This window comes from Drosophila albomicans, chromosome X (assembly GCF_009650485.2).
Source record: "Drosophila albomicans strain 15112-1751.03 chromosome X, ASM965048v2, whole genome shotgun sequence".
NCBI classification, from domain to species: Eukaryota; Metazoa; Arthropoda; class Insecta; order Diptera; family Drosophilidae; genus Drosophila; species Drosophila albomicans.
Window position 1 is genome coordinate 22,763,908 of NC_047627.2, and position 18,871 is coordinate 22,782,778.

Genomic DNA, 18,871 nt, shown 5'->3' on the forward strand with positions numbered 1-18,871 from the left:
TGCGGCACTCATAAATTTATAAGTGGCACTCATAAAAATGCAAATCGTTGGCAAGAAAAACCGCAACAAATAATCAATTTGTTACAGAGGCGTTATGACTGACTGACTGAGTGTGTATGAGTGAGTGAGCGAGTGAGGGAAATTCGCACAAAACTCCGGAAAACCGAAGCTAACCCACGGTCTACGCTCTTTACGCACAAAATATCTCGCGAACCCTTCGCACTTCAAACTTTTGAACTATGACTTCGATTTGGATTGGGATTTGGGTTTCGATTTCGATTCGAGCTGCGAACGCTGCTGCGTTTGGCCACTTCACGCAACGCAGCGAGAATTCTTGGAGGGGGAGGCTGCTGAAAGGCAGCGCAAATTGCATTCGCTTAGGCGCAACCCCATAAATTAAGTGACAGCTAGGGCGAGAGACGGGGGCGAGAAGAAATAGAAACTAGTTCGCCAAGCGTCTACAAGGTGTGTGAGAACGACTTTAAAATACCCGCTAGATATTTTTATATTGAAATATATTAAACATCCGAACGAAATATCATCCTTCACTTAACTTTAATATTTAATACTGTCTAATTGTTTAAATTAATGAATAAATAGGAAATATATCTTTAAAAAAAAGTTTCGATTCGTAATTCTCCACAAATTTGTCTTCTTCCCTTCATTGTGAATTTTATCCAGGATTATAAAAATAAATAAATAGTTCGCAATCAAATTACATTATTTTTATTGTTAATATTTCTGAACTAATTGAAATATTCCATCAACATCTCGGATACTCTCTCCCTAAACTTTCGAAAACGTTGTCTGCTTCAATAAACTAAATATCTGTTTCGAAGAAATCATAACAAATGTTATTATTGAAACGTTTACTGAAGTTCACTTTGTAATTCTTAGATTTCTTAAATTTCATGAACATTTCAGAACTAAGAATATGCTCAGAATATTTGGTATGCGTAGCTTTGATAATCTCTGAGTTCTAGCTGTTGATAGACGCGGACAGACAGAAAGACGGACAAACTTGTTCGCTTTGGCACCAAGTGAAATAACCCCTTTGATGGCCGTGTGTAGCGGGTATGAAAAGTAGCGAAACTGGCAACAGGCAAAACAAACAGCCAGACAACTTGGGGATGGGGTAGTTGCTGCTCTTGCTGCTGTTGCTGCTCTCGCCCTCCCCCTCTGCACTTGAGGGTTGCAACTCAATTAGAAACGTTTCGTTTGCCGCCGAGCCACTCGACGACAGGGCGCAATAAAAAATATATATGTATGTATATAATACACAAAAAAAAAAGGCCAGCGCCGTCTTTCAACTTGAGAAGCGCAAGAGTCAAGCGTCGTCGAGAGTTTTGAGAGTCGAGAGAATCGCGAATCGAGAGCGTCGAGCATCGAAAGTCGAATTGAGAGTCGCACTCGAGTGCTGAGAATGTTAACAATTTTGTAAGTGATGCCGTTTAGGGGCATGCCGCGCTTCGCTTCGCTTCCCATGGCCTTCCATGCCTCGCAACTTCTTCCACACAAAAATGCAACAGTTTTTCAAGTGGCCCAAGCTCAGAGGGCCTGAAGAGGTCCTTGGAATTCGGCACAGGACTCGTGTGTGTCAGCTTGCATTAAGCTCAATCCTTAAGGTTCTGCCAAGTGAATGATTCTTTTGTTTTTATTTCTTTTTCTTTTTTATTGTATTTTGTTCTTTTTGTTTATTTTCTACACACAATAGACGTCTTAAGACTAGGCACAAAAAAAAAAAAAAAAAATTCACAAAAAAAAATAATCAAAAAAATTGTGTTCATTTCACGTTTTTTTTTTTCATTCGTTATATATGTACAAAACATTTACAAAAATTTACAAAATTTATGCGTTAGGCTACGTTTTAAATAGTTTTAAATATAAGTATTATTTAGACAAAAAAAAAGTGTATTAATATTAATGTTAATCATATTTTTTTGTATATTTGTGTTTGCGGAGACTTTTTGCGTGGATTTTCGAATGAGTTGCAAGTTGAGTTGGAAGTGGAAAAGTTGCCAAGCTTTAGCTGATAATCAAGACGAAATTCCCATTCCAATGATGTCCAAAGTGTTCTTCGTTTGTTTTCCAGTTGTATAGTTAATGGAAATTATACTGGGATGTCAGCTGAATATTTAGCTTGTGCTTGTGTAGGATCAATCACAGAAAGTCGGCATGCTTATTTCCAGTTAATGGAAATGCAACTGGAATGTCAGTGGAATCTATAAATTTCTTTTATGTTGCCGTCGCCCTTGCAGTCAGGATATTCATGGAATGTCGCTGCAATATATCCCTTGCATTTTGTTGGAATATCACTGGAATATATCAATTGTGTTTTATTCCAGTTGCCAGCCTGTACTTCCAGTTTTCATATATATATTCTGTTGCAGTCGCACTTGCAGTGGGCATTTTTATTGCACTATTCAGTTGTCATTTGTGTTGGATCTGTTGAACTTACAGTAAAAGATCCGCGTGTCTATTTCCAGTTGTAAAGTCAATTTATACACCGGAATGTTGCTGGAATGTTATTGCTGGAATGTCGCTGGAATATCGCTCACATTTTATTGGAATATCACTGGAATATATCAATTGTGTTTTTAGTTCCAGTTCTAACTTCCAGTTTCCAGTCTGCACTTCCAGTTCCAGGCTCCACTCTGCACTTCCATGCAACCTTTCCACCATCCAATTGAATTTCCACAGCTACAACTGCCTTGGCACTCATACGCTTCCACACTTCCTTTTCTTCTGGCTTTTGTTCTCTCCCCACATTTCACTTGTCTCTTGCCACTCCCCCAGACCCCATCCCTACATTTACCCTCGACTTTTCCTCCGCCTGTGTCTGAGATCCAGCTCGCATGCTTGGCTCGCCTTAGACGTCCAGCGCCAGCTCCTCGTCATCCTCATCCTCGTCCACATCGACCGCAGGCAGCGAACCCAATTCGCCGCGTTCCTCCTGCTCCCCGGCACCCGCTGATGTTGTTGGTGTTTTTGTTGGCGCCGTCTCCTCCGCTGTCTGTTCTCTGCGAGGTGGCGGACTGCCCGGATTCAGAGGCGGACTCGGCGTCTGCAGACGCTGCCGGCTGCTGCTGCTGCGTTCGTATTCCGCCTCGCTGTTGGCGCTCTGGCTGGTTGCGGGCGAACGTTCGCGCTGCGGCTGTTGTTGCTGTGGCGCCAACGCTGGCGCATAGTAGCCACCCAGCATGGGCGTGGCACCCGGAGGAGGCGGCATGCCGGGCAGCCCCATGCCCGGTGGCATCCGACTGGGATACATGTAGCTGGCGGGCAGCGCAGGCTTCTGCAGCGCAGCCGCCGCTGCCGCCTGCCTATAGTAGATATCAATGGCCGAGGGAGGCGCTCCGTGTGGCGTCTGGGCGGCAGCGGCTGCCGCATATGGCCAGGCACTCAAATAGGGCGTGGCACCGCCGTATAAACGTTGAAACGCCGCATAGTTGCCAGCCTCGGCGAGCAGCTCCAATCCCACGGCTGTCTGGCGCTTCCATTTGGTTCTGAGAGAGAGAAGAGTGGAAGGAAAGAAAACAGTTCATTAGTTGTTCGTGGTGAAAGCGCAGCGAATGCATAAAAAATTAAGCAAATTAGGAAGAAAAGGCGCAACTACACTGACAAAAACGAAAGGGGGAGGACAATAAGCAAAACAGTGCGATATTGATCTTAAAATATACTATAATTTAACCCAAAAATACTAAAATATACCAAAAGCCTATATAGATTGTCAGACCCTATTTCAGTAGGCGAGAGCAAACAAGAGCTGTCGAAAAAGAATTTTAGTTCTATCTTTTATAATCTCTGAGATCTAGGTGTTCATACAGACGGACAGACAGACAGACAAGGATATATGATATATAGTTTATGGGTATAAATATTAACGTATTAAAATGTTTAAAGTTAAATGAATATAAATCTGGAAAAATTACTTTAGTTATATGCAATTTTGTTATACTTAAAGTGATTAAAGTAAAAATACTAGGATATTGCAATTGAAGTATTGAAATGATTGAAATGAAATATTTGTATATCGCAAATGAATTTAAGTACTTAAAACTCAATTGCATAATATTAAAACAAAGCTGAATTCAGTTGAAAATAATTTGGAAGCTGTCTAAATTTCAAAAATTATCATTTATCTAAGTTTTTATCTAAGTCAATCGGCCAATTTCTCGCAGTGTATGCAAAGAGCATAATAACAGCGGCTGTGGCAAGCTGTGTGGCAAGCCACATTAATCATGCCACAGAGTGCTGCATCATGCCGCTGACTACGCGTGTCCTGGCCGCCTGCTGCGTGGCCCAGACAAGGATGCAAGGATGAGACTTCGACTGAGGTCGACTGAGCTATTATTGCTGTTTATATTTCGCACTTAATTGTTTTGTCATTTATCTTGCACTTCAAAACGCACGCCCACGCATCGAGCATTGAGCTGGAGTGAAAGGCAGACGAGGGCGGCAGCTCGGAATGAGCACTAATTGGCAACGGCACGCCCAACTCAACTAGAGAGAGCTCAGCGGAGAGAAATGAGAGAGAGAGAGAGAGAGAGAGAGAGAGGGAAGAGCAGGGAAAACAATTTAGGGAAATGAAATACTTCTTTTTCTTTTTGGCAAATCCTTTAATCGCCTCTAGGCGCCAGGATCAGGATCCGAGGATCACTTTTCGATCGCTTTTTCTGCGCACTCATCGTGCGCAGCTGTGAAAATGTTTAGGCGAAAATTAAAGGCGACTTTTGTTGCCCTGCGGCAGCTGAGCATTTTGACTTGGACAGGCAACAACACAAAAAAGAAAAAACACAACAAAAAAAACATAAACAGCAAACGGTGTACGGAATACGGAAAAAAAACAATTTGCTACGGATTTGCAGCGAATGTTTGACAGCTTCTTGCGAGATAAAAAAGGCAAATAAAAATACCTAAATTGCTAAATAGATTCTTTAAGGGAAGAGATCTTTGAAGAGTCAACAGAAGTCCACTTCAACTTGAGTGTAAAAATAAATATTTTCCTAATATTATCTGATTTTGTCATCACTTTCTTATTATTATAAACTCTTTTTGAACAGCATTTATAGACCACAACTAATTGTTGTCTTAATATAATCTCTGGGCTACTTTTTCATTTATTGGTCACTCTATGTCTAGCAATTTTTTCAAGGCAACTAATCAGATATTTGATTAACATAAAATATTATTCTTATAGAGAAAAAAGAGCTTTATATTCTTATGTGTCTAGATATTGTTGTCGAAATTCTTCATTCTATATTTCCATTTATTTTTCCATACATTTGATTAATCCGTATTTATATCTAATATATTTCGCACATTTTCTCATTTTATATCTGAACTTTTGTTTATTCATTTAAATAAAATATATATATATATTTATATCTGCATTCCACTAATTTTTAAATATTTTACCTTTTTTCTATATTCATTTGATTAATCTGAATTTATATCTAAATTCAATATTTATATTTAATTAATCAATGGTTAAATCTGAATTCCACTATTTTGGCTATATTTTACCTTTTTTCGTTATTCAAAGTAATCAATCTGAATTTAAATCCAAATTTCTACAGTTTTCATCTTTCAATATTTCAACTTTATTTCCGTCTTCATTCATTTAATTAATCTGTATTTATATCTAAATTTCTTATCTTCTATATTTCAAATTTGTTCTTAATTCCTTCAATTTAATCTCGTGTAGCGCTTTTGGCAGTCGTTGCCAATGAATTTGCAAACAAGCGAAAGAAAAAATAAGTATAAAACCGTTGTTAATATCCGGTTGAGTTTTCGGCTCTGGCTCAGCAAGAGGTCTCTCTCTTTTTATCTGTATCTCGCTCTCTCACTTTTTTGCTCTGTTGCTGGCGTTGTTAATGCCCAAAACGAAATGTGACAAGTCATTGGGCAATAATTAAAAAAGAAAATAAAATGCTATTAAACGTAATAAGGCAGCAGCTTTGCCATCTATTTTTAAACAGGGGCAGCTGTCTGTCGTTGGCAGCGACGTCGACAGCGACGTCGACGGTGACGTCGACTGAGGAGGCACAGAAACGATATTAGAAATCGAATCAAGAAGCAACCGAGAGAGAGAGAGAGATGCTTGAAGTCGAAACTGATATTGAAAACGAATGACTTAGGCAACAAACTTGCGCGCCGAGATGGGAGCAAACAAAAAAAAAACAACGAAAAAAGAGAAAAAAGTAAACAACTCATTTAATAAACAGCAAAAGGCATTTTACGACTCTTGCGCAAAATGCAGCAAATTAAGCAATCAGCATAAAAACAAAACGCATAAACAGCGCCAACTTGATTCCCAACCGGTTACCAAGGGGGTTGGGGAGGGGAGGGAGAGAGGAAAGGGAATAGAGAAGTCGTTGCCGGTGGAGAGCCATTAAAGTGATTTTTATTGGAAAAGTGCGCGAAGAAATGGGCGGTTCCATAAAAGGCGCTGATTAGCAAAGACACTATTCCTTTTTCCCCCCCCTTCATCCCCTTCACCCCACTCAATCTCTCCCTATCCAAAAACAATTAAATTGCGAGCGTCAAAGAAACCGCCGCAAAAGAAGCAGAAGAAGAAGGAAAGAGACTCACCTGCGATTCTGATACCAGGTCTTCACCTGGCAATCGCTCAGCTCCAGCTTGTTGGCCAACTCCATACGATCCTGAACGCTCAAATATTTCTGCCGCTCAAAGGATTTCTCCAGCGTCTGCAGCTGATGATCGGTGAACGCGGTACGCGCCTTGCGCTGCTTCTTGCTCAGCGACAAACCCAAATGCGAATCGCCATTGGCGCCATTGCCATTCTTCAAACTATCCTCGCCATCGTCGTCCTTGCCGCCTGCAATAAATAATTAAAAATATATAGTAGAATATGGTAGAAGGGTATAATAGGAAAGGGTTTGAAGATACTGTATGTAACAGGCAGGAGGAGGCATCTCCAACCCTATAAAGTAACATATATATACATATATTCTTAATCAGCGCGAGCCACTTCTGTCTGTCTGTTTGTTCATCTCGTATATTTAGTACAGCCTTCGGTATATTTCGGTATTTTTTTGTGGTATATTAATATGGCATATTTTAAGTATATTGTGAAAGTAATACTATATCAATATACCAATACATATTTTAAATATATTTTAAATAAAATACTATATCAAAATACCAAATGTAGCTTTAGGTATATTTGAAGTATATTTGCGATATATTATGCGGTATTATTTAAGTATATTTTGTAAGCAATACTATGTCAATATACCAAATACAGTTTATGGTATATTTTAGTATTTTTGCGGTATATGTTATACTTTAAATATTTGTTTAAATGAAGTACTATATCAATATATTTGAAGTATATTTGCAGTATATTATATGGTATTTATTTAAGTATATTTTGTAAGCAATACTATGTCAATATACCAAATACAGCTTATGGTATATTTTAGTATTTTTGCGGTATATGTTAAACTTTAAGTATTTTTTAAATTAAGTACTATATCAATATACTTGAAGTATTTTTGGAGTATATTATATGGTATTTATTTAAGTATATTTTGAAAGTAGTACATCAATATGTAGCTTTTAGTATATTCATTGTATTTTTGTGGTATATTTATATGGTGTATTTTAAGAATAATACCAAACTCTTTTGCTCGTATTGAAAATGTGTAGCAGGTATCTCATAGTCGAGCACACTCGTCTGCAGATTTCTTACTTGCTCTCTTCAGTATCTTGTCTGCCTTTTTTGCTGCTCAGATTTGCGCGCGCTGTTTAATTTGATGACTGCAACGCATGCAACTTTGTGGCATGCCATTGCTAATTTGCAATTAAACACTTTATGAGCACAAATTGCAAACAACTAAGAGAATAACTACAACTACGAGTACAACTACACAACAATTGCTGCGACTTGAATTCATTCCATTTCAAGTTATTGTGTAATAAAAAGAATTTAAGGAGCATACACCAAAGAGTAGAACTATATAAATGATGCCACTCAAAAGAGCATTACCTCATCTGGAATTCTTTAGTTTTTAGTCCCCCCCATCTTCAATGCTTCACCACTAAAAGAAGATCTTAACAGCTGACAATTTCTCATAAAAGTTTTTAGTTTTCAAATTGCCATCAAATTTTAGTTGTTTGCTATTTAAATTTTCTTAAAAGTTTCCCAGTTGCGACATTATCGATTTAAACTAATTTACGTTTCAATATACTATATATTTCAATGTCTTACATTACTTTCTACGCAATTTGTTTACGCTCTAAGATTGTCGACTATTAATGAGCAGACTTCTGAGTTACTTGGCTGAATACTTTTTGTATGATCTGCTTTGTTTAAATACAAAGCTTTCACTGTTCTTTATCATAATCTCTCTCTTAGCACCTCTCGAACTATTCGATTTTCTTTTTCCTTTTCCTTTCCAACTTTTTCTGTCTTTGTATTTGTATTTTTTGAATCAATATCAATATAGCAAGTATCCATATTTTTGAGTATTTAGTCGGTATATTTAACGAGTAAATAACGCACAGTTTTGGTTTTAAATGTAAGTGTATAGACCAAGTATAGCCTTTGGTATGTTTTTTGTATATTTTCCAAGCAAATAACATTTATGTGTAATAGAAAAACGATAAACCAAATATCACTTTCGGTATATTTCAGTATTTGTTCTATATATTAGGTTGTTTGGTAATGACATACCGGTTTTTACATTCAAATTTCGCGCTTCTCTTGTGAAGTCAAATATAATCGTATCTGGCAATGCTATATATCGTTTGAAAGGTATTGGCATCACCTTTAAAATGACATATAGTTTGTTTACATGAGCTTCCACGTTAAAAAATTACAATCGATTGAAATGGAGTTCCCAAACGCAGAAACTCGGGCAATTTTGAAATTTTATTTCGCACAGGGAAAACTGCTGCGGAATCTCGCAGACAGGTTATTGCTGTCTTAGGAGATAACAAACTTTCGATCCAAACCGCCGAACAGTGGTTTAGGCGATTCCGAAGTGGCAATTTTGATACCGAAACACCCACGCCTTCCGGACGGTCACTGGTCGTTGATACGGATAAAATAATGGAAATAGTGGATCGAGATCGTCATGTGACTATTAGAACCATCGCAGAGGAGCTGCAACTAAGCACGGAAACCGTTCATAGGCATTTAAAGTCGAAAAATGTAACAAAAAAGCTTGGTGTATGGGTGCCTCATGAGTTATCCCAAAAAAATCTTTTCGACCGTGTATCAATTTGCGAATCTTTGTTGCACCGTAATAAACTCGACTCATTTCTGGATCGGTTAGTCACTGGTGATGAAAAATGGATCACATATGAAAACATAAAGCGTAAAAGATCCTGGTCGAAGCACGGTGAGTCGTCTCAAACGGTGGCAAAGCCAGCAACAGGTGTTGCTGAGTGTATGGTGGGATATCAGAGGAATTATCTATTATGAAGTGTTGCCCTATGGCCAAACCATCAATTCTGACCTCTACTGTGAACAACTGGAGCGATTGAAGATTGCACTTGAACAGAAGCGGCCAGCCATGGTGAATCGTAAGGCGTTGTGTTCCATCATGACAACGCCAGGCCCCATACATCTTTGGTGACGCGTCACAAGCTACGGGAGCTTGGTTGGGAAGTGTTAATGCATCCACCTTATAGACCGGACATTGCCCCAAGCGATTACCATCTGTTTTTGGCCATGCAAAATTTTTTCGATGGACAAAAATTGAGTTCAAGGGAGGATTGTGAAAATCGAATCGCCGAGTTTTTTGCCAGTAGGGACAAGGACTTCTTTAGGAGAGGCATATACAAGTTACCATCAAAATGGCAGAAAATCATCGAAGAGAACGGTATATAAAGCACTTAAATCGGACAATGCTAACTATTTTAAAATTGTCGTCAAAAATCAATAAAAAACCGGTATGTCATTACCAAACAACCTAATATAATTACTATTCGACTCAGGCATATTCTTTGAATATTTTTCAAAAAAAAATACCACATTTGTGTGCTTTTATTGAAAATGCTTTGTGGGTATGCAGCTTTCTTACATGTTTTCCGTTTATCTTTCTTACATTTTCCACACATTTTACTTCCTCGCCTTACGCTGTCTTCTTCCTATTTGCTTCACATTCTTTTGCCTTTTCATGCGCCTCTTTTTTCGTGTGTGTTTTTTTTATGTTTATTTACTTTTTGCTATTTTCTGCGTGTTCCCCCTCACTCTCTCTCTCTCACTCTCTCATTTCTCTCTTTCTCTCTGCCGCATCCATTCGTGTTAACAACAAGAAACCAGTCAGCTGGCAGCTGCCTCGGTTGCCTCTGTTGCCTCTGCATTGCGGCTAGTCGAAAAAGTCAGTTAGCAAAACATTTCCGCAATATGTGAAACCCTCGCGCATAACTCTAAAAGCGCCCCTCGCACCTCCCCTCCGCGCTGCATTAGTAATTAAGTGCTTGTGGCTAAACTGTATTAAACATGCTTAAGTGTGCAGCCAACAACAACAACAACAGCAACTGCAGCAACAACTTCCTTCTACCTGGCTGACTGCTGAGCTGAAAAACTAAGAAACTAAGAAACTGAGCAACTGAACGACTGAGAGACTCTTGGCCAAGTTGTTGTTGTTGTTGTTGTTGTTGTTCGTCTGCATTTAATTGCGCATGGCAGCAACACATTTGCAATTGGCCTTTTTGCATTTTAATTAAAGCAACACTAATAACAACAACAACTACAATGAGCTCTAAGCATGCGTTGTTGTTGCTGTTGTTGCTGTTAAACGTTTATCAGCATTTTGATAATGTGCACGCTTAAATGCAGTGAGCAGCAAAAACAACAACAACAACAACAGCAACAACGATTGCTTCGAGCTCATTGCAGTTGTTGTTGTAAATGCAAATGCTACAATAAAGCTTGCATAACGGTAACGCGATTAGTAAGTGTGTTTGTGAGTGTGTGTGTGCGTCTGCATTATCATATATAACTAAGCATTGTCTGCGATTTAACCAAAAAACAACAACACGCCAAAAAACAACAATACAAAAAATGGTGCATAAAAATGTTGATTCAAAATGAAGAAGAAAATGTGAAGAGTAAAAATGTGGCTGAGAAATAAAATAGCGCACAAAATATCAAACTACATATATGTTTGTTAAAAATGTTTAAATAAGATAAAGTTAACAAACACAAGAATAAATTGAAGAATGAATCAAAATAAATAACAAGTAACAAGAAAAAAAGAAAAAAATAAAAGCAAAATATTTACGATATTATTCTTAAAATATACCAACTGAATATACCGAAAAAATACTATAAGATGTAGTATATTCTTTTGGTATTTTTTCGGTGATGATATTTTAGGTATTTCCTGCCGGGACTAAGTTCTAATACCCTGTTACCCCATGGGTAGCAAGTATAAAAAACGGAATAATTTAAAGAAATTGGAAAAACAAAAATCTTAAGACTTAAATTAAAATTATTTTTACAAAACCATTAAAAATATTGCAACGAAATGTAATAAGAAAACATTGAAAATATAGAGTAATATGTTCAGCAAAATAATAGATACAAAACATAGAGCAAAACCTAGAAAAGAGCTAAAAATTCAAAGTAGTGAAACAAAAGACTTAGGCAACGAACTTGCTGCAACCACTTGTCAATTGGAAGTGTGAATTGTGCTTATCCCAAGCAATGCAATTGCAGCAAAAGTTGTTGTATTTGCAGTAGTTGTTGTTGTTGTTCCTGTTATTGTTATTGTTGTTGTTGTCGCTGAGGCCACACGCTACGATTTTGGAAGCCAACGAAAGGTTCAAGTTAAAGTTGAAGTTGAAGTTGAAGGAACGCGCAAAGACAACGCAGCCAAAGAAAAAAAAGGCCAAAAAATATCAATTTCAATTAGTGACGAAAACTGCTCAAAGCGTACGACAAGAGGAAGCAAGCGCTAAGAACGAGAGCGAGAGCGAAAGAGAGAGAGAGAGAAAGAGAAAGGGAGAGAAAAGGCAAAGTGTGATGCGAGTGTCTGCTTGTCTCGCCGGATCAGCGCACAGTTCATTTGACAGCTTCGGCTAAGCTGCACGCTGAGTGAAAGAGAGAGGGGAAAAAGAGTGAGGGAGAGAGAGAGAGAGAGAGAACGTGGAGTGTAGAATGCGACATCAGCTGAGCAGCGTCTCGAATCGAAGCCGAATTTGGCTCAATTTCAAACGCGACGGCAACGGCAATTGATCCTTCGCGAAAGGAGTGGAGCAGAGAGGGGGGAAGGAGAGGGGAGCACAACTGTCGCTCGCACGCGTCTCAAGTGACGCGCGAGTGTCAACCGAAAATTTGAATTATGAGCAACGAGCAACAACAACAACAACAACAACGACCAGTTTTGCATTCCTGCGCTTCGTTGTTGGGCTTCGATTAAGCCGTTAAAAGCAGCGTTTTGATTTTGACAAAAAACGAATCATAAAACTTTAGCTGAAAATTAACCGTTGTCGCAGCGTGGGCTCAAAAAAAAAAAAACAAAATAATAATACAAAAACTTGCCTCAAACTGTGCTAGAGAAACGGACACAAGTCTCTATCTCTTGCTCTCTCTCTCTCTATCTCTTACTCTCTCTCTCTCTATTGCTCTCTCTTTCGCTCTCTGTGTGGGCTGCATTTATGGCTTTATACATTTCTTTCGTTTGGCTTGTGTCTCAAATCAAAACAACAAATTTCTAGAATTGACAGCCTAGCGGGAAGTCTTCTCTCTTCTTCATCTTCTTCCCCTCTCTCTTCCCTTAATTATAATTGACTTTGGCACAAGTCTCGAAACGAAATTAAAAATGCCCGTGAAATTGCTACGAAAATCATATTTATATTTTGAAACCAAAAATTAAACGCAACGAATCGATAATAAGTTGAGCTTTATTTTTATCGAGAATTGAATTGAAATCATCAAAAAAAACTTTCTTTCTTTCAGTGATTTATTTTAATCAGCTGCTGAATTTAGCTGCCTAAGTTCGTTTCATCTATTGGATTATTTAAATGTCGCCTTAAGCCGCTTATATTGCAATTATTTACTTAAATGAAACTCTTAAGCTGCTAAATAAACAATTAGCTGTGTGGACGACTTTGTCGATACTTTGTAAAATGCTTTCAAAATTTCTGAATATTAAATATTTACAATTCATTTATTACAGCTTGCTCAGAAGGTGAATGATTACAGGGTATGTAAATTATATTTTATAAAAGAAAATATGCTGATTTATTGTCTAAACAAATCTTTCGTGTACTTTAATTATTTCTTTGAAATTTTATGGCATGGAAATTAAATAAACTAAACGCTTTTTGAGATATTTCAATTTTATTTATATCTCTAGTTGGAGAAAGATTAGATTTTGTTTAAAATATAAATAAAGTGAATTTATGTTTATTTTGAAAAACCATGTGATAGAAAATTTTATTACATTTATTGTATACACAAATGTCGAATAACACTTCCCACAGACTATAAAAATGGAAAACGAATCGATAAAAAAAATGTCAAGTTCTTAGAAAATGTAAAATTTAAAAAATTTAGAAGTAAAATCATAAAAGTAGAAGAAGTAGAAGTAGAAAAGTTTTCATTGTCTCGAAATTTCGTTAGCTCATAAGCACTGCTATTTCAATGAACACAACTGCATGTGCTACAGTGTATCTCCCTTTAACATTTCCTACAGGGTATTTGCTTGTCGTTGAACCTGATTCACAATCTATTTACACAACGATTTGCCTATCTGGCCAGACTTCCCGCCTTCTATCAGCGCTTGTCACACACAGATAAGCACAAAGCTGCTCACAGACTTGCTCTCTCTCTCTCTCTCTCTCCCGCTCTCCCTCTTTTTCTCTCTTCTTTGCTGTATCTTAATTTTAATACACAACTCTCTGTTGGCATCGAAATCAATTTCCAACGCACATTTACGACTATTTAATAGTAATTTGTCATAATTTGCATAACGTTTAAAAGCGCTTAACAAATAAATAATAATAATAAAAAAAAACGAGACAGCAACAAACGATAAAAGAAAGAAACAAACATTAAAATCAATTAAAAAATGTTGCATGCTAAAAGCTGTCAACTTTTTAGTCGTCGCAAGTGGCAAGAGGCAAGAGGCAGGGGCAAGCTATGTGGCACTTGGGCGTGCTGTCAAGGGTAGCGAGTCTCGCAGTCGCAGTTTTAGTTGTAGTTGTAATTGTGCAAATCGTTGATCGCTGATCGTTGAGCGTTGATCGCAAAATGTGTGCTTAAATAAATAATTAACATTTTCATTTAAGCATTTTTTTCGTTTGCTGCTACTACTACACACAAACTTGCCACACAGCTGCCCCTTGCGCTGTCTCGCTCAGTTGAGCAGCAAAACAAAAGTGCCAACTGCCACTTGCAACAGTTTTCATTTATGTTTATGGCTGCATTCGCCTGGCAGTTCCTTGGAAACTATTTATTTCATAAAATATTTAAACATATTACTAATTGTGAAGAGCTAAAAACACAAAAATAAAGTTTGAATATTTACCATAAATTAAATACATGTAAGATTTACAAAAAGCTGTTTCAAGCTGCTTAAAGCTGTCTTAAAAGCTTTGGCGAATCAAATTCTAGCTAGTATAGTATTTTATTAAACCGTTGTTAGCTTCGTCGTTTAAAATTATTCAAAATTAAATCACTTTCAAACTTACAGACTTAATTTCCTAGAAAGCTGATTGAAAAGCTGGTAGAAAACTTCTTAAAAAGCGCTACAACAGCTTACAGTACAACTTGGAAGTTCGAAAAAAAAGGAAAACTGAAAATGTTAAGGACTTTAAAACGTGTTTAAAAGCTTCTTAAAAAGCTCTGCAACAGTTTACAATACTACTTGAAGTCCACAAAAAAAAACGAAGGATTGGAAACTGAATTACTTCTTATTAGCTGAAAGCTTTATAAAAAGTTGTGCAATTCTTTGAGACCACGTCCAAACTGATTTAAAGCTCACGCTCAATAAAACTCTGTGGCATAGAAACTCAGCAAATGAAAATCAACAAATAAAACTGAAAAACTTGTTTTGAAAGCTTCTGAATAAAACTTGCAACTTTAAAGCTTAAAAAATGTTTAAAGCTTAGTAAATGCTTCAATTACAATTTGGAGCAAATAAATTCGTTGTACTTGACTATTAAAAAGCTCTTTAACAGCTTACAGCGCAAGTTTAAGTACGGAGAGAAATCTAAACTTGCTGATAACTGAAAGCTTCTTAAAAAGTTTGACAACAGCTTAAAAGCAAGTTGATAAAACTTGCAATGTAAAGCTGCGAAACTTGATTAAAGCTCAGTAAATGTTTCAATTACAATTTGGAGCAATAAAAGACTGCAAATTGTTAAAAATAAGAAAGAAAGAAAAGAAATAGTTGAACTGAACTCACCGCAATCGTCGCTGTCGCTGTCATCGATGGTGCTCGCCTGATCGCCGCTGATGCTGCTGCCCGTGCCCCCAAGTAGCATGCCTCCAGCACTGCCATTGTTGTTGCTACCATTATTGTTATTGTTGTTGTTGTTGTTGCTGCCACTCAGATTGTTGTTGTTGCTGTTGCCCATGGAGTGGAGAACGAGGGGAGAACGCGATCGTTCATCGTGCCCCTCCATGTGGCCAGCAGCAGCCGCTGCAGCGGCAGCCGCAGCAGCAGCGGCGGCAGCAGCAGCAAGTGGCACGTTGCCACCATGTCGATGCAGCGCCTCGATGCGCTCCCGCTCCAGCTGCAGCTGATGATGATGCGCCACATGTGGATGCGGATGCGAATGCGGATGCTGCGAGTGATGCCCAAGCTGCGGATGCGACGGATGCGTGTGCGGATTCAAAGCTGCCTGCTGCTGCTGTTGTTGTTGTTGCTGCTGTTGCTGTTGCAAAGAAAAAGGCAACAATATTGAAGTTCATTCAAGTAATCCCTTTAAGTCAAAGGGCTTTTCAGTCAGTGCTTTAGAAACAAGTTAGTTTTAAGTTTCATTATATCTAACTTTTTTTAAGTAAAATAAATCAGTAAACCCTTTATCTCTTAAGATCCGCTTTAAAAGGTATTTTTTATTACATCTAACCCCATTTTTGAACAAAATAAATAAGGAAACCCTTTATCTAATCTCCTAAGAACTTCTCGAAATTGTGCTATACAAAAAATTTATTTAGATTCCAGCTTTTCACACAAGTAAATTTTGCTTCTCAAGTTAATTGACTAACAAACTCGAATAAATGCTGAGTGCCTTATTGTTCGATACACTGAAGAAAAATAACAAGTTCTACAATCAAGAACATTCGTATTTACTACTTTAAAAACAAATTCTTAAAACTAAGAACAATTGAGTAAAAAATTATACATATTCGAAATATGACCAAAAATTCTATATTTAGGCAACAAAATTCTGTAATTCTGTATTAGATTTAAGTATTTTCGTTCATATAAAAGCTATAGCTTTATGTAAAATAAATTAAACATTTTTAATAATCGTTCATATAGCTTTAGTGATGACCCTCGTTGGCAACTGATTTCAATACAAATTGTTAAAGATTCAATTATAAAAGCTAACAGAAAACAATATAATAATAAATATAATAATGTAATAAAGAATTCTTTTGCGCTTTTGACTATCTATAATTGAATTCTCGAACTAAGAAAAAAACTTGACAAATTTGTATTATTTCTAATTGAATTCAGTTCTATGATTAAAAAAAAAATAATGTACAAATTTGTATTCATATTAATAAAAAGCTGTTTGTTTCTTTACAATCCGTTTTCCAAAAATCTTTAAGCAACCATTAAACAAATGCAAGCCAAACAAAGCGATTTTTTGTCTATCCTAATAGATAAAAGTAAATACAGATGTTCAAAGGAAAAAAAGGTCTAAGCCTAAATTACATTCTATATACAAATTTTAATTACTTTTGCTGTGAAATTTCACTATTTCATCTAAAACAAAAGCTGATTCCAACAAACTCAAGAAATACTTTTAAAACAATTTAAATCAAATTAGAACAATAAACTGTAAACTCAGTATTATAGAAAGTACATGTTTCCGATTAGAAACAAAACCAAGTAAAGAAAACAATTTAGTTTTCATTAATCTCAAAAAATACATCTCAATCACACAACGAACTAATCAATTAAAGTTATGACAAATTCTTGTGGAAGCTTTAAGCAGCTTTAAGCTATGCACTACAACTTTTTCTGGCTTTTGCTATAAAAAAGGTCTAAGGAAAAGGATAAGGGAATGTTATCTTATATTCTCACGCTTTTATTATTTCCTTCTTGCAAAATCAATCTCTATCTTTATCATAATTATTCAAATAAAGTGTTCCATAAAAATGCTCTTGTTGAGCATATCTTTATAGACAAAAGGTAAAACCTTTAAAAAATGTATTTAACAAAAGAATATGAAATGCAATTTCTTTTATTTTGCTTACAGATTAAAGCCTGATTTCTATGCTATTATCATAGAAGTTCAGCAGTGTTGTGAAATGAAAAATATTTCCTAACAAAAGACAAAATGTGAACTATTCAAAATGAATTAACTAAAGTGTTCTAAAGTGAGATTAGATTGAATAAAGTTTTTTAGCCGCTATCTTGAGAACTATCTTCAACTAGTGTTTTCTAACAACACTGCAGCTGTGCAGTGTTGGGCAACACACTTACTGTGCTCCACGCAGCGGCAGCTGTGGCGCCGTGCAACTCCTTCCCCAGCGACGTTGGCGGCGGCGGCGGCGAAGCGTCGCGACTCGACGCCTGACGCCCAAAGCGTTGCAGATGATGTGGTTGTTGTTGTTGTTGTTGTTGCTGTTGTTGCTGCTGCAACACGGCGTAATGGCTGGCGGGCGGAAAGTGCGCCAACAACGGTGCCACATGATGATATTCACGCTCTCGCTCGCGTTCTCTTTCTCTTTCTCGCTCACGCTCAAAGCGAAGCAGTTGTTGTTGCTGTGCCAAATAATGTTGAAGTGCCGCTTGTTGTTGTTGTGCCTGTTGTTGTTGCTGCTGCTGATGCTGCTGTTGTTGTTGTTGTGGATGCTGTGTGGGATCACGAGACGTGGGCGAGGGCGCATAACAATCCTCGGGCGGACTGGCGGATTGTCGTCCCGCCGAAGCAGCAGCGGCCATGGCAGCGGCAGCGGCAGCAGCAGCGGCGGCGGCGGCAGCGCTGCCGGCCAAAATGTCGGTGATCATGAAGCGGGAGCGCGGCGCCTGCGTCGCCGTTGGCGATGGCGTCAAGCTGCCCGGAGTGTCCCCAACGGCGGCCGTAGTTGTGGACATTTCCGGTGGCATTGTGGTCATGTGGTTGCCCAAATGCTTTGAAGATCTCTCCCTCTCTCTCTGTCTCTCTTTTCACTCACACACACTCACTGCACTGTTTTTGTTTTTTTTGCTGGTTGTTTGCCGACGGCACAAAAAATTAAACAAAACCGAAACGAAAGATCAGTAAAAAAAAAAAGAGTAACAACAATTTGTAGAATTGAATCGTTTGCAATTGGCAAAATTGAAATGCAGCAGCTGCTGCTTCTTCTTCTTCTTCTAGTTCACACGCGCTTTATTCTTATTGTTGTCTTGTTTATCGTTATTATTGTTGTTGTTGCTGTTGTTGTAGTCGACGAGCCGAGCTCAACAAAAGCCGTGAGACAACCGCTCGCCTTTGGCTTTCAACCGAAACTGAACTGAACAGCGAAAAACGTTTCAAGCTGCTGCTGCTGCTTTAGCTGCTTCCTCTTCTTCTTCTCTTTTCACTAACTGTTAACGGCCAAGTCCACGCACCTGTCGTCATCTCGCTCACACACACACCCGCAACTCTCAGGCAGCGTGGTGAGTTTGTCATCGTCGTCGTCATTGTTGTTGTTGCTGCCATCTATTGGCTGCATTTATTGGTC

General features: G+C 37.8%; 1 protein-coding gene across 2 annotated transcripts; it reads right to left on the minus strand.

The window, feature by feature from the left end:
* Positions 1 to 1,787: 1,787 nt before the first annotated feature.
* Positions 1,788 to 18,638, minus strand: LOC117577850 (homeobox protein B-H2). 2 transcript variants are annotated; one of them, XM_034262793.2, is made up of 4 exons: positions 17,649 to 18,638; positions 15,393 to 15,858; positions 6,595 to 6,841; positions 1,788 to 3,506 (listed from the first exon to the last, which is right to left on the minus strand). In XM_034262793.2, exons 1-4 carry the CDS (start codon positions 18,282 to 18,284, stop codon positions 2,870 to 2,872), a joined length of 1,986 nt encoding a protein of 661 aa, XP_034118684.1. In that variant the 5' UTR covers positions 18,285 to 18,638; the 3' UTR covers positions 1,788 to 2,869. The 2 variants fall into 2 exon arrangements, with proteins under 2 accessions (XP_034118684.1, XP_034118682.1); XM_034262791.2 differs by having other exon boundaries at positions 15,393 to 15,864.
* Between the last annotated feature and the right edge of the window lie 233 nt (positions 18,639 to 18,871).

Excerpts from the sequence above, each read along its gene's own strand:
- LOC117577850 (XM_034262791.2), bottom strand. The coding sequence starts at position 18,284 with ATGACCACAATGCCACCGGAAATGTCCACAACTACGGCCGCCGTTGGG. Across the intron at positions 6,842-15,392 it reads CAGCGACAGCGACGATTGCG|GCGGCAAGGACGACGATGGC; the intron begins GTGAGTTCAGTT and ends TATTTATTGCAG. Across the intron at positions 3,507-6,594 it reads ACCTGGTATCAGAATCGCAG|AACCAAATGGAAGCGCCAGA; the intron begins GTGAGTCTCTTT and ends TCTCTCTCTCAG.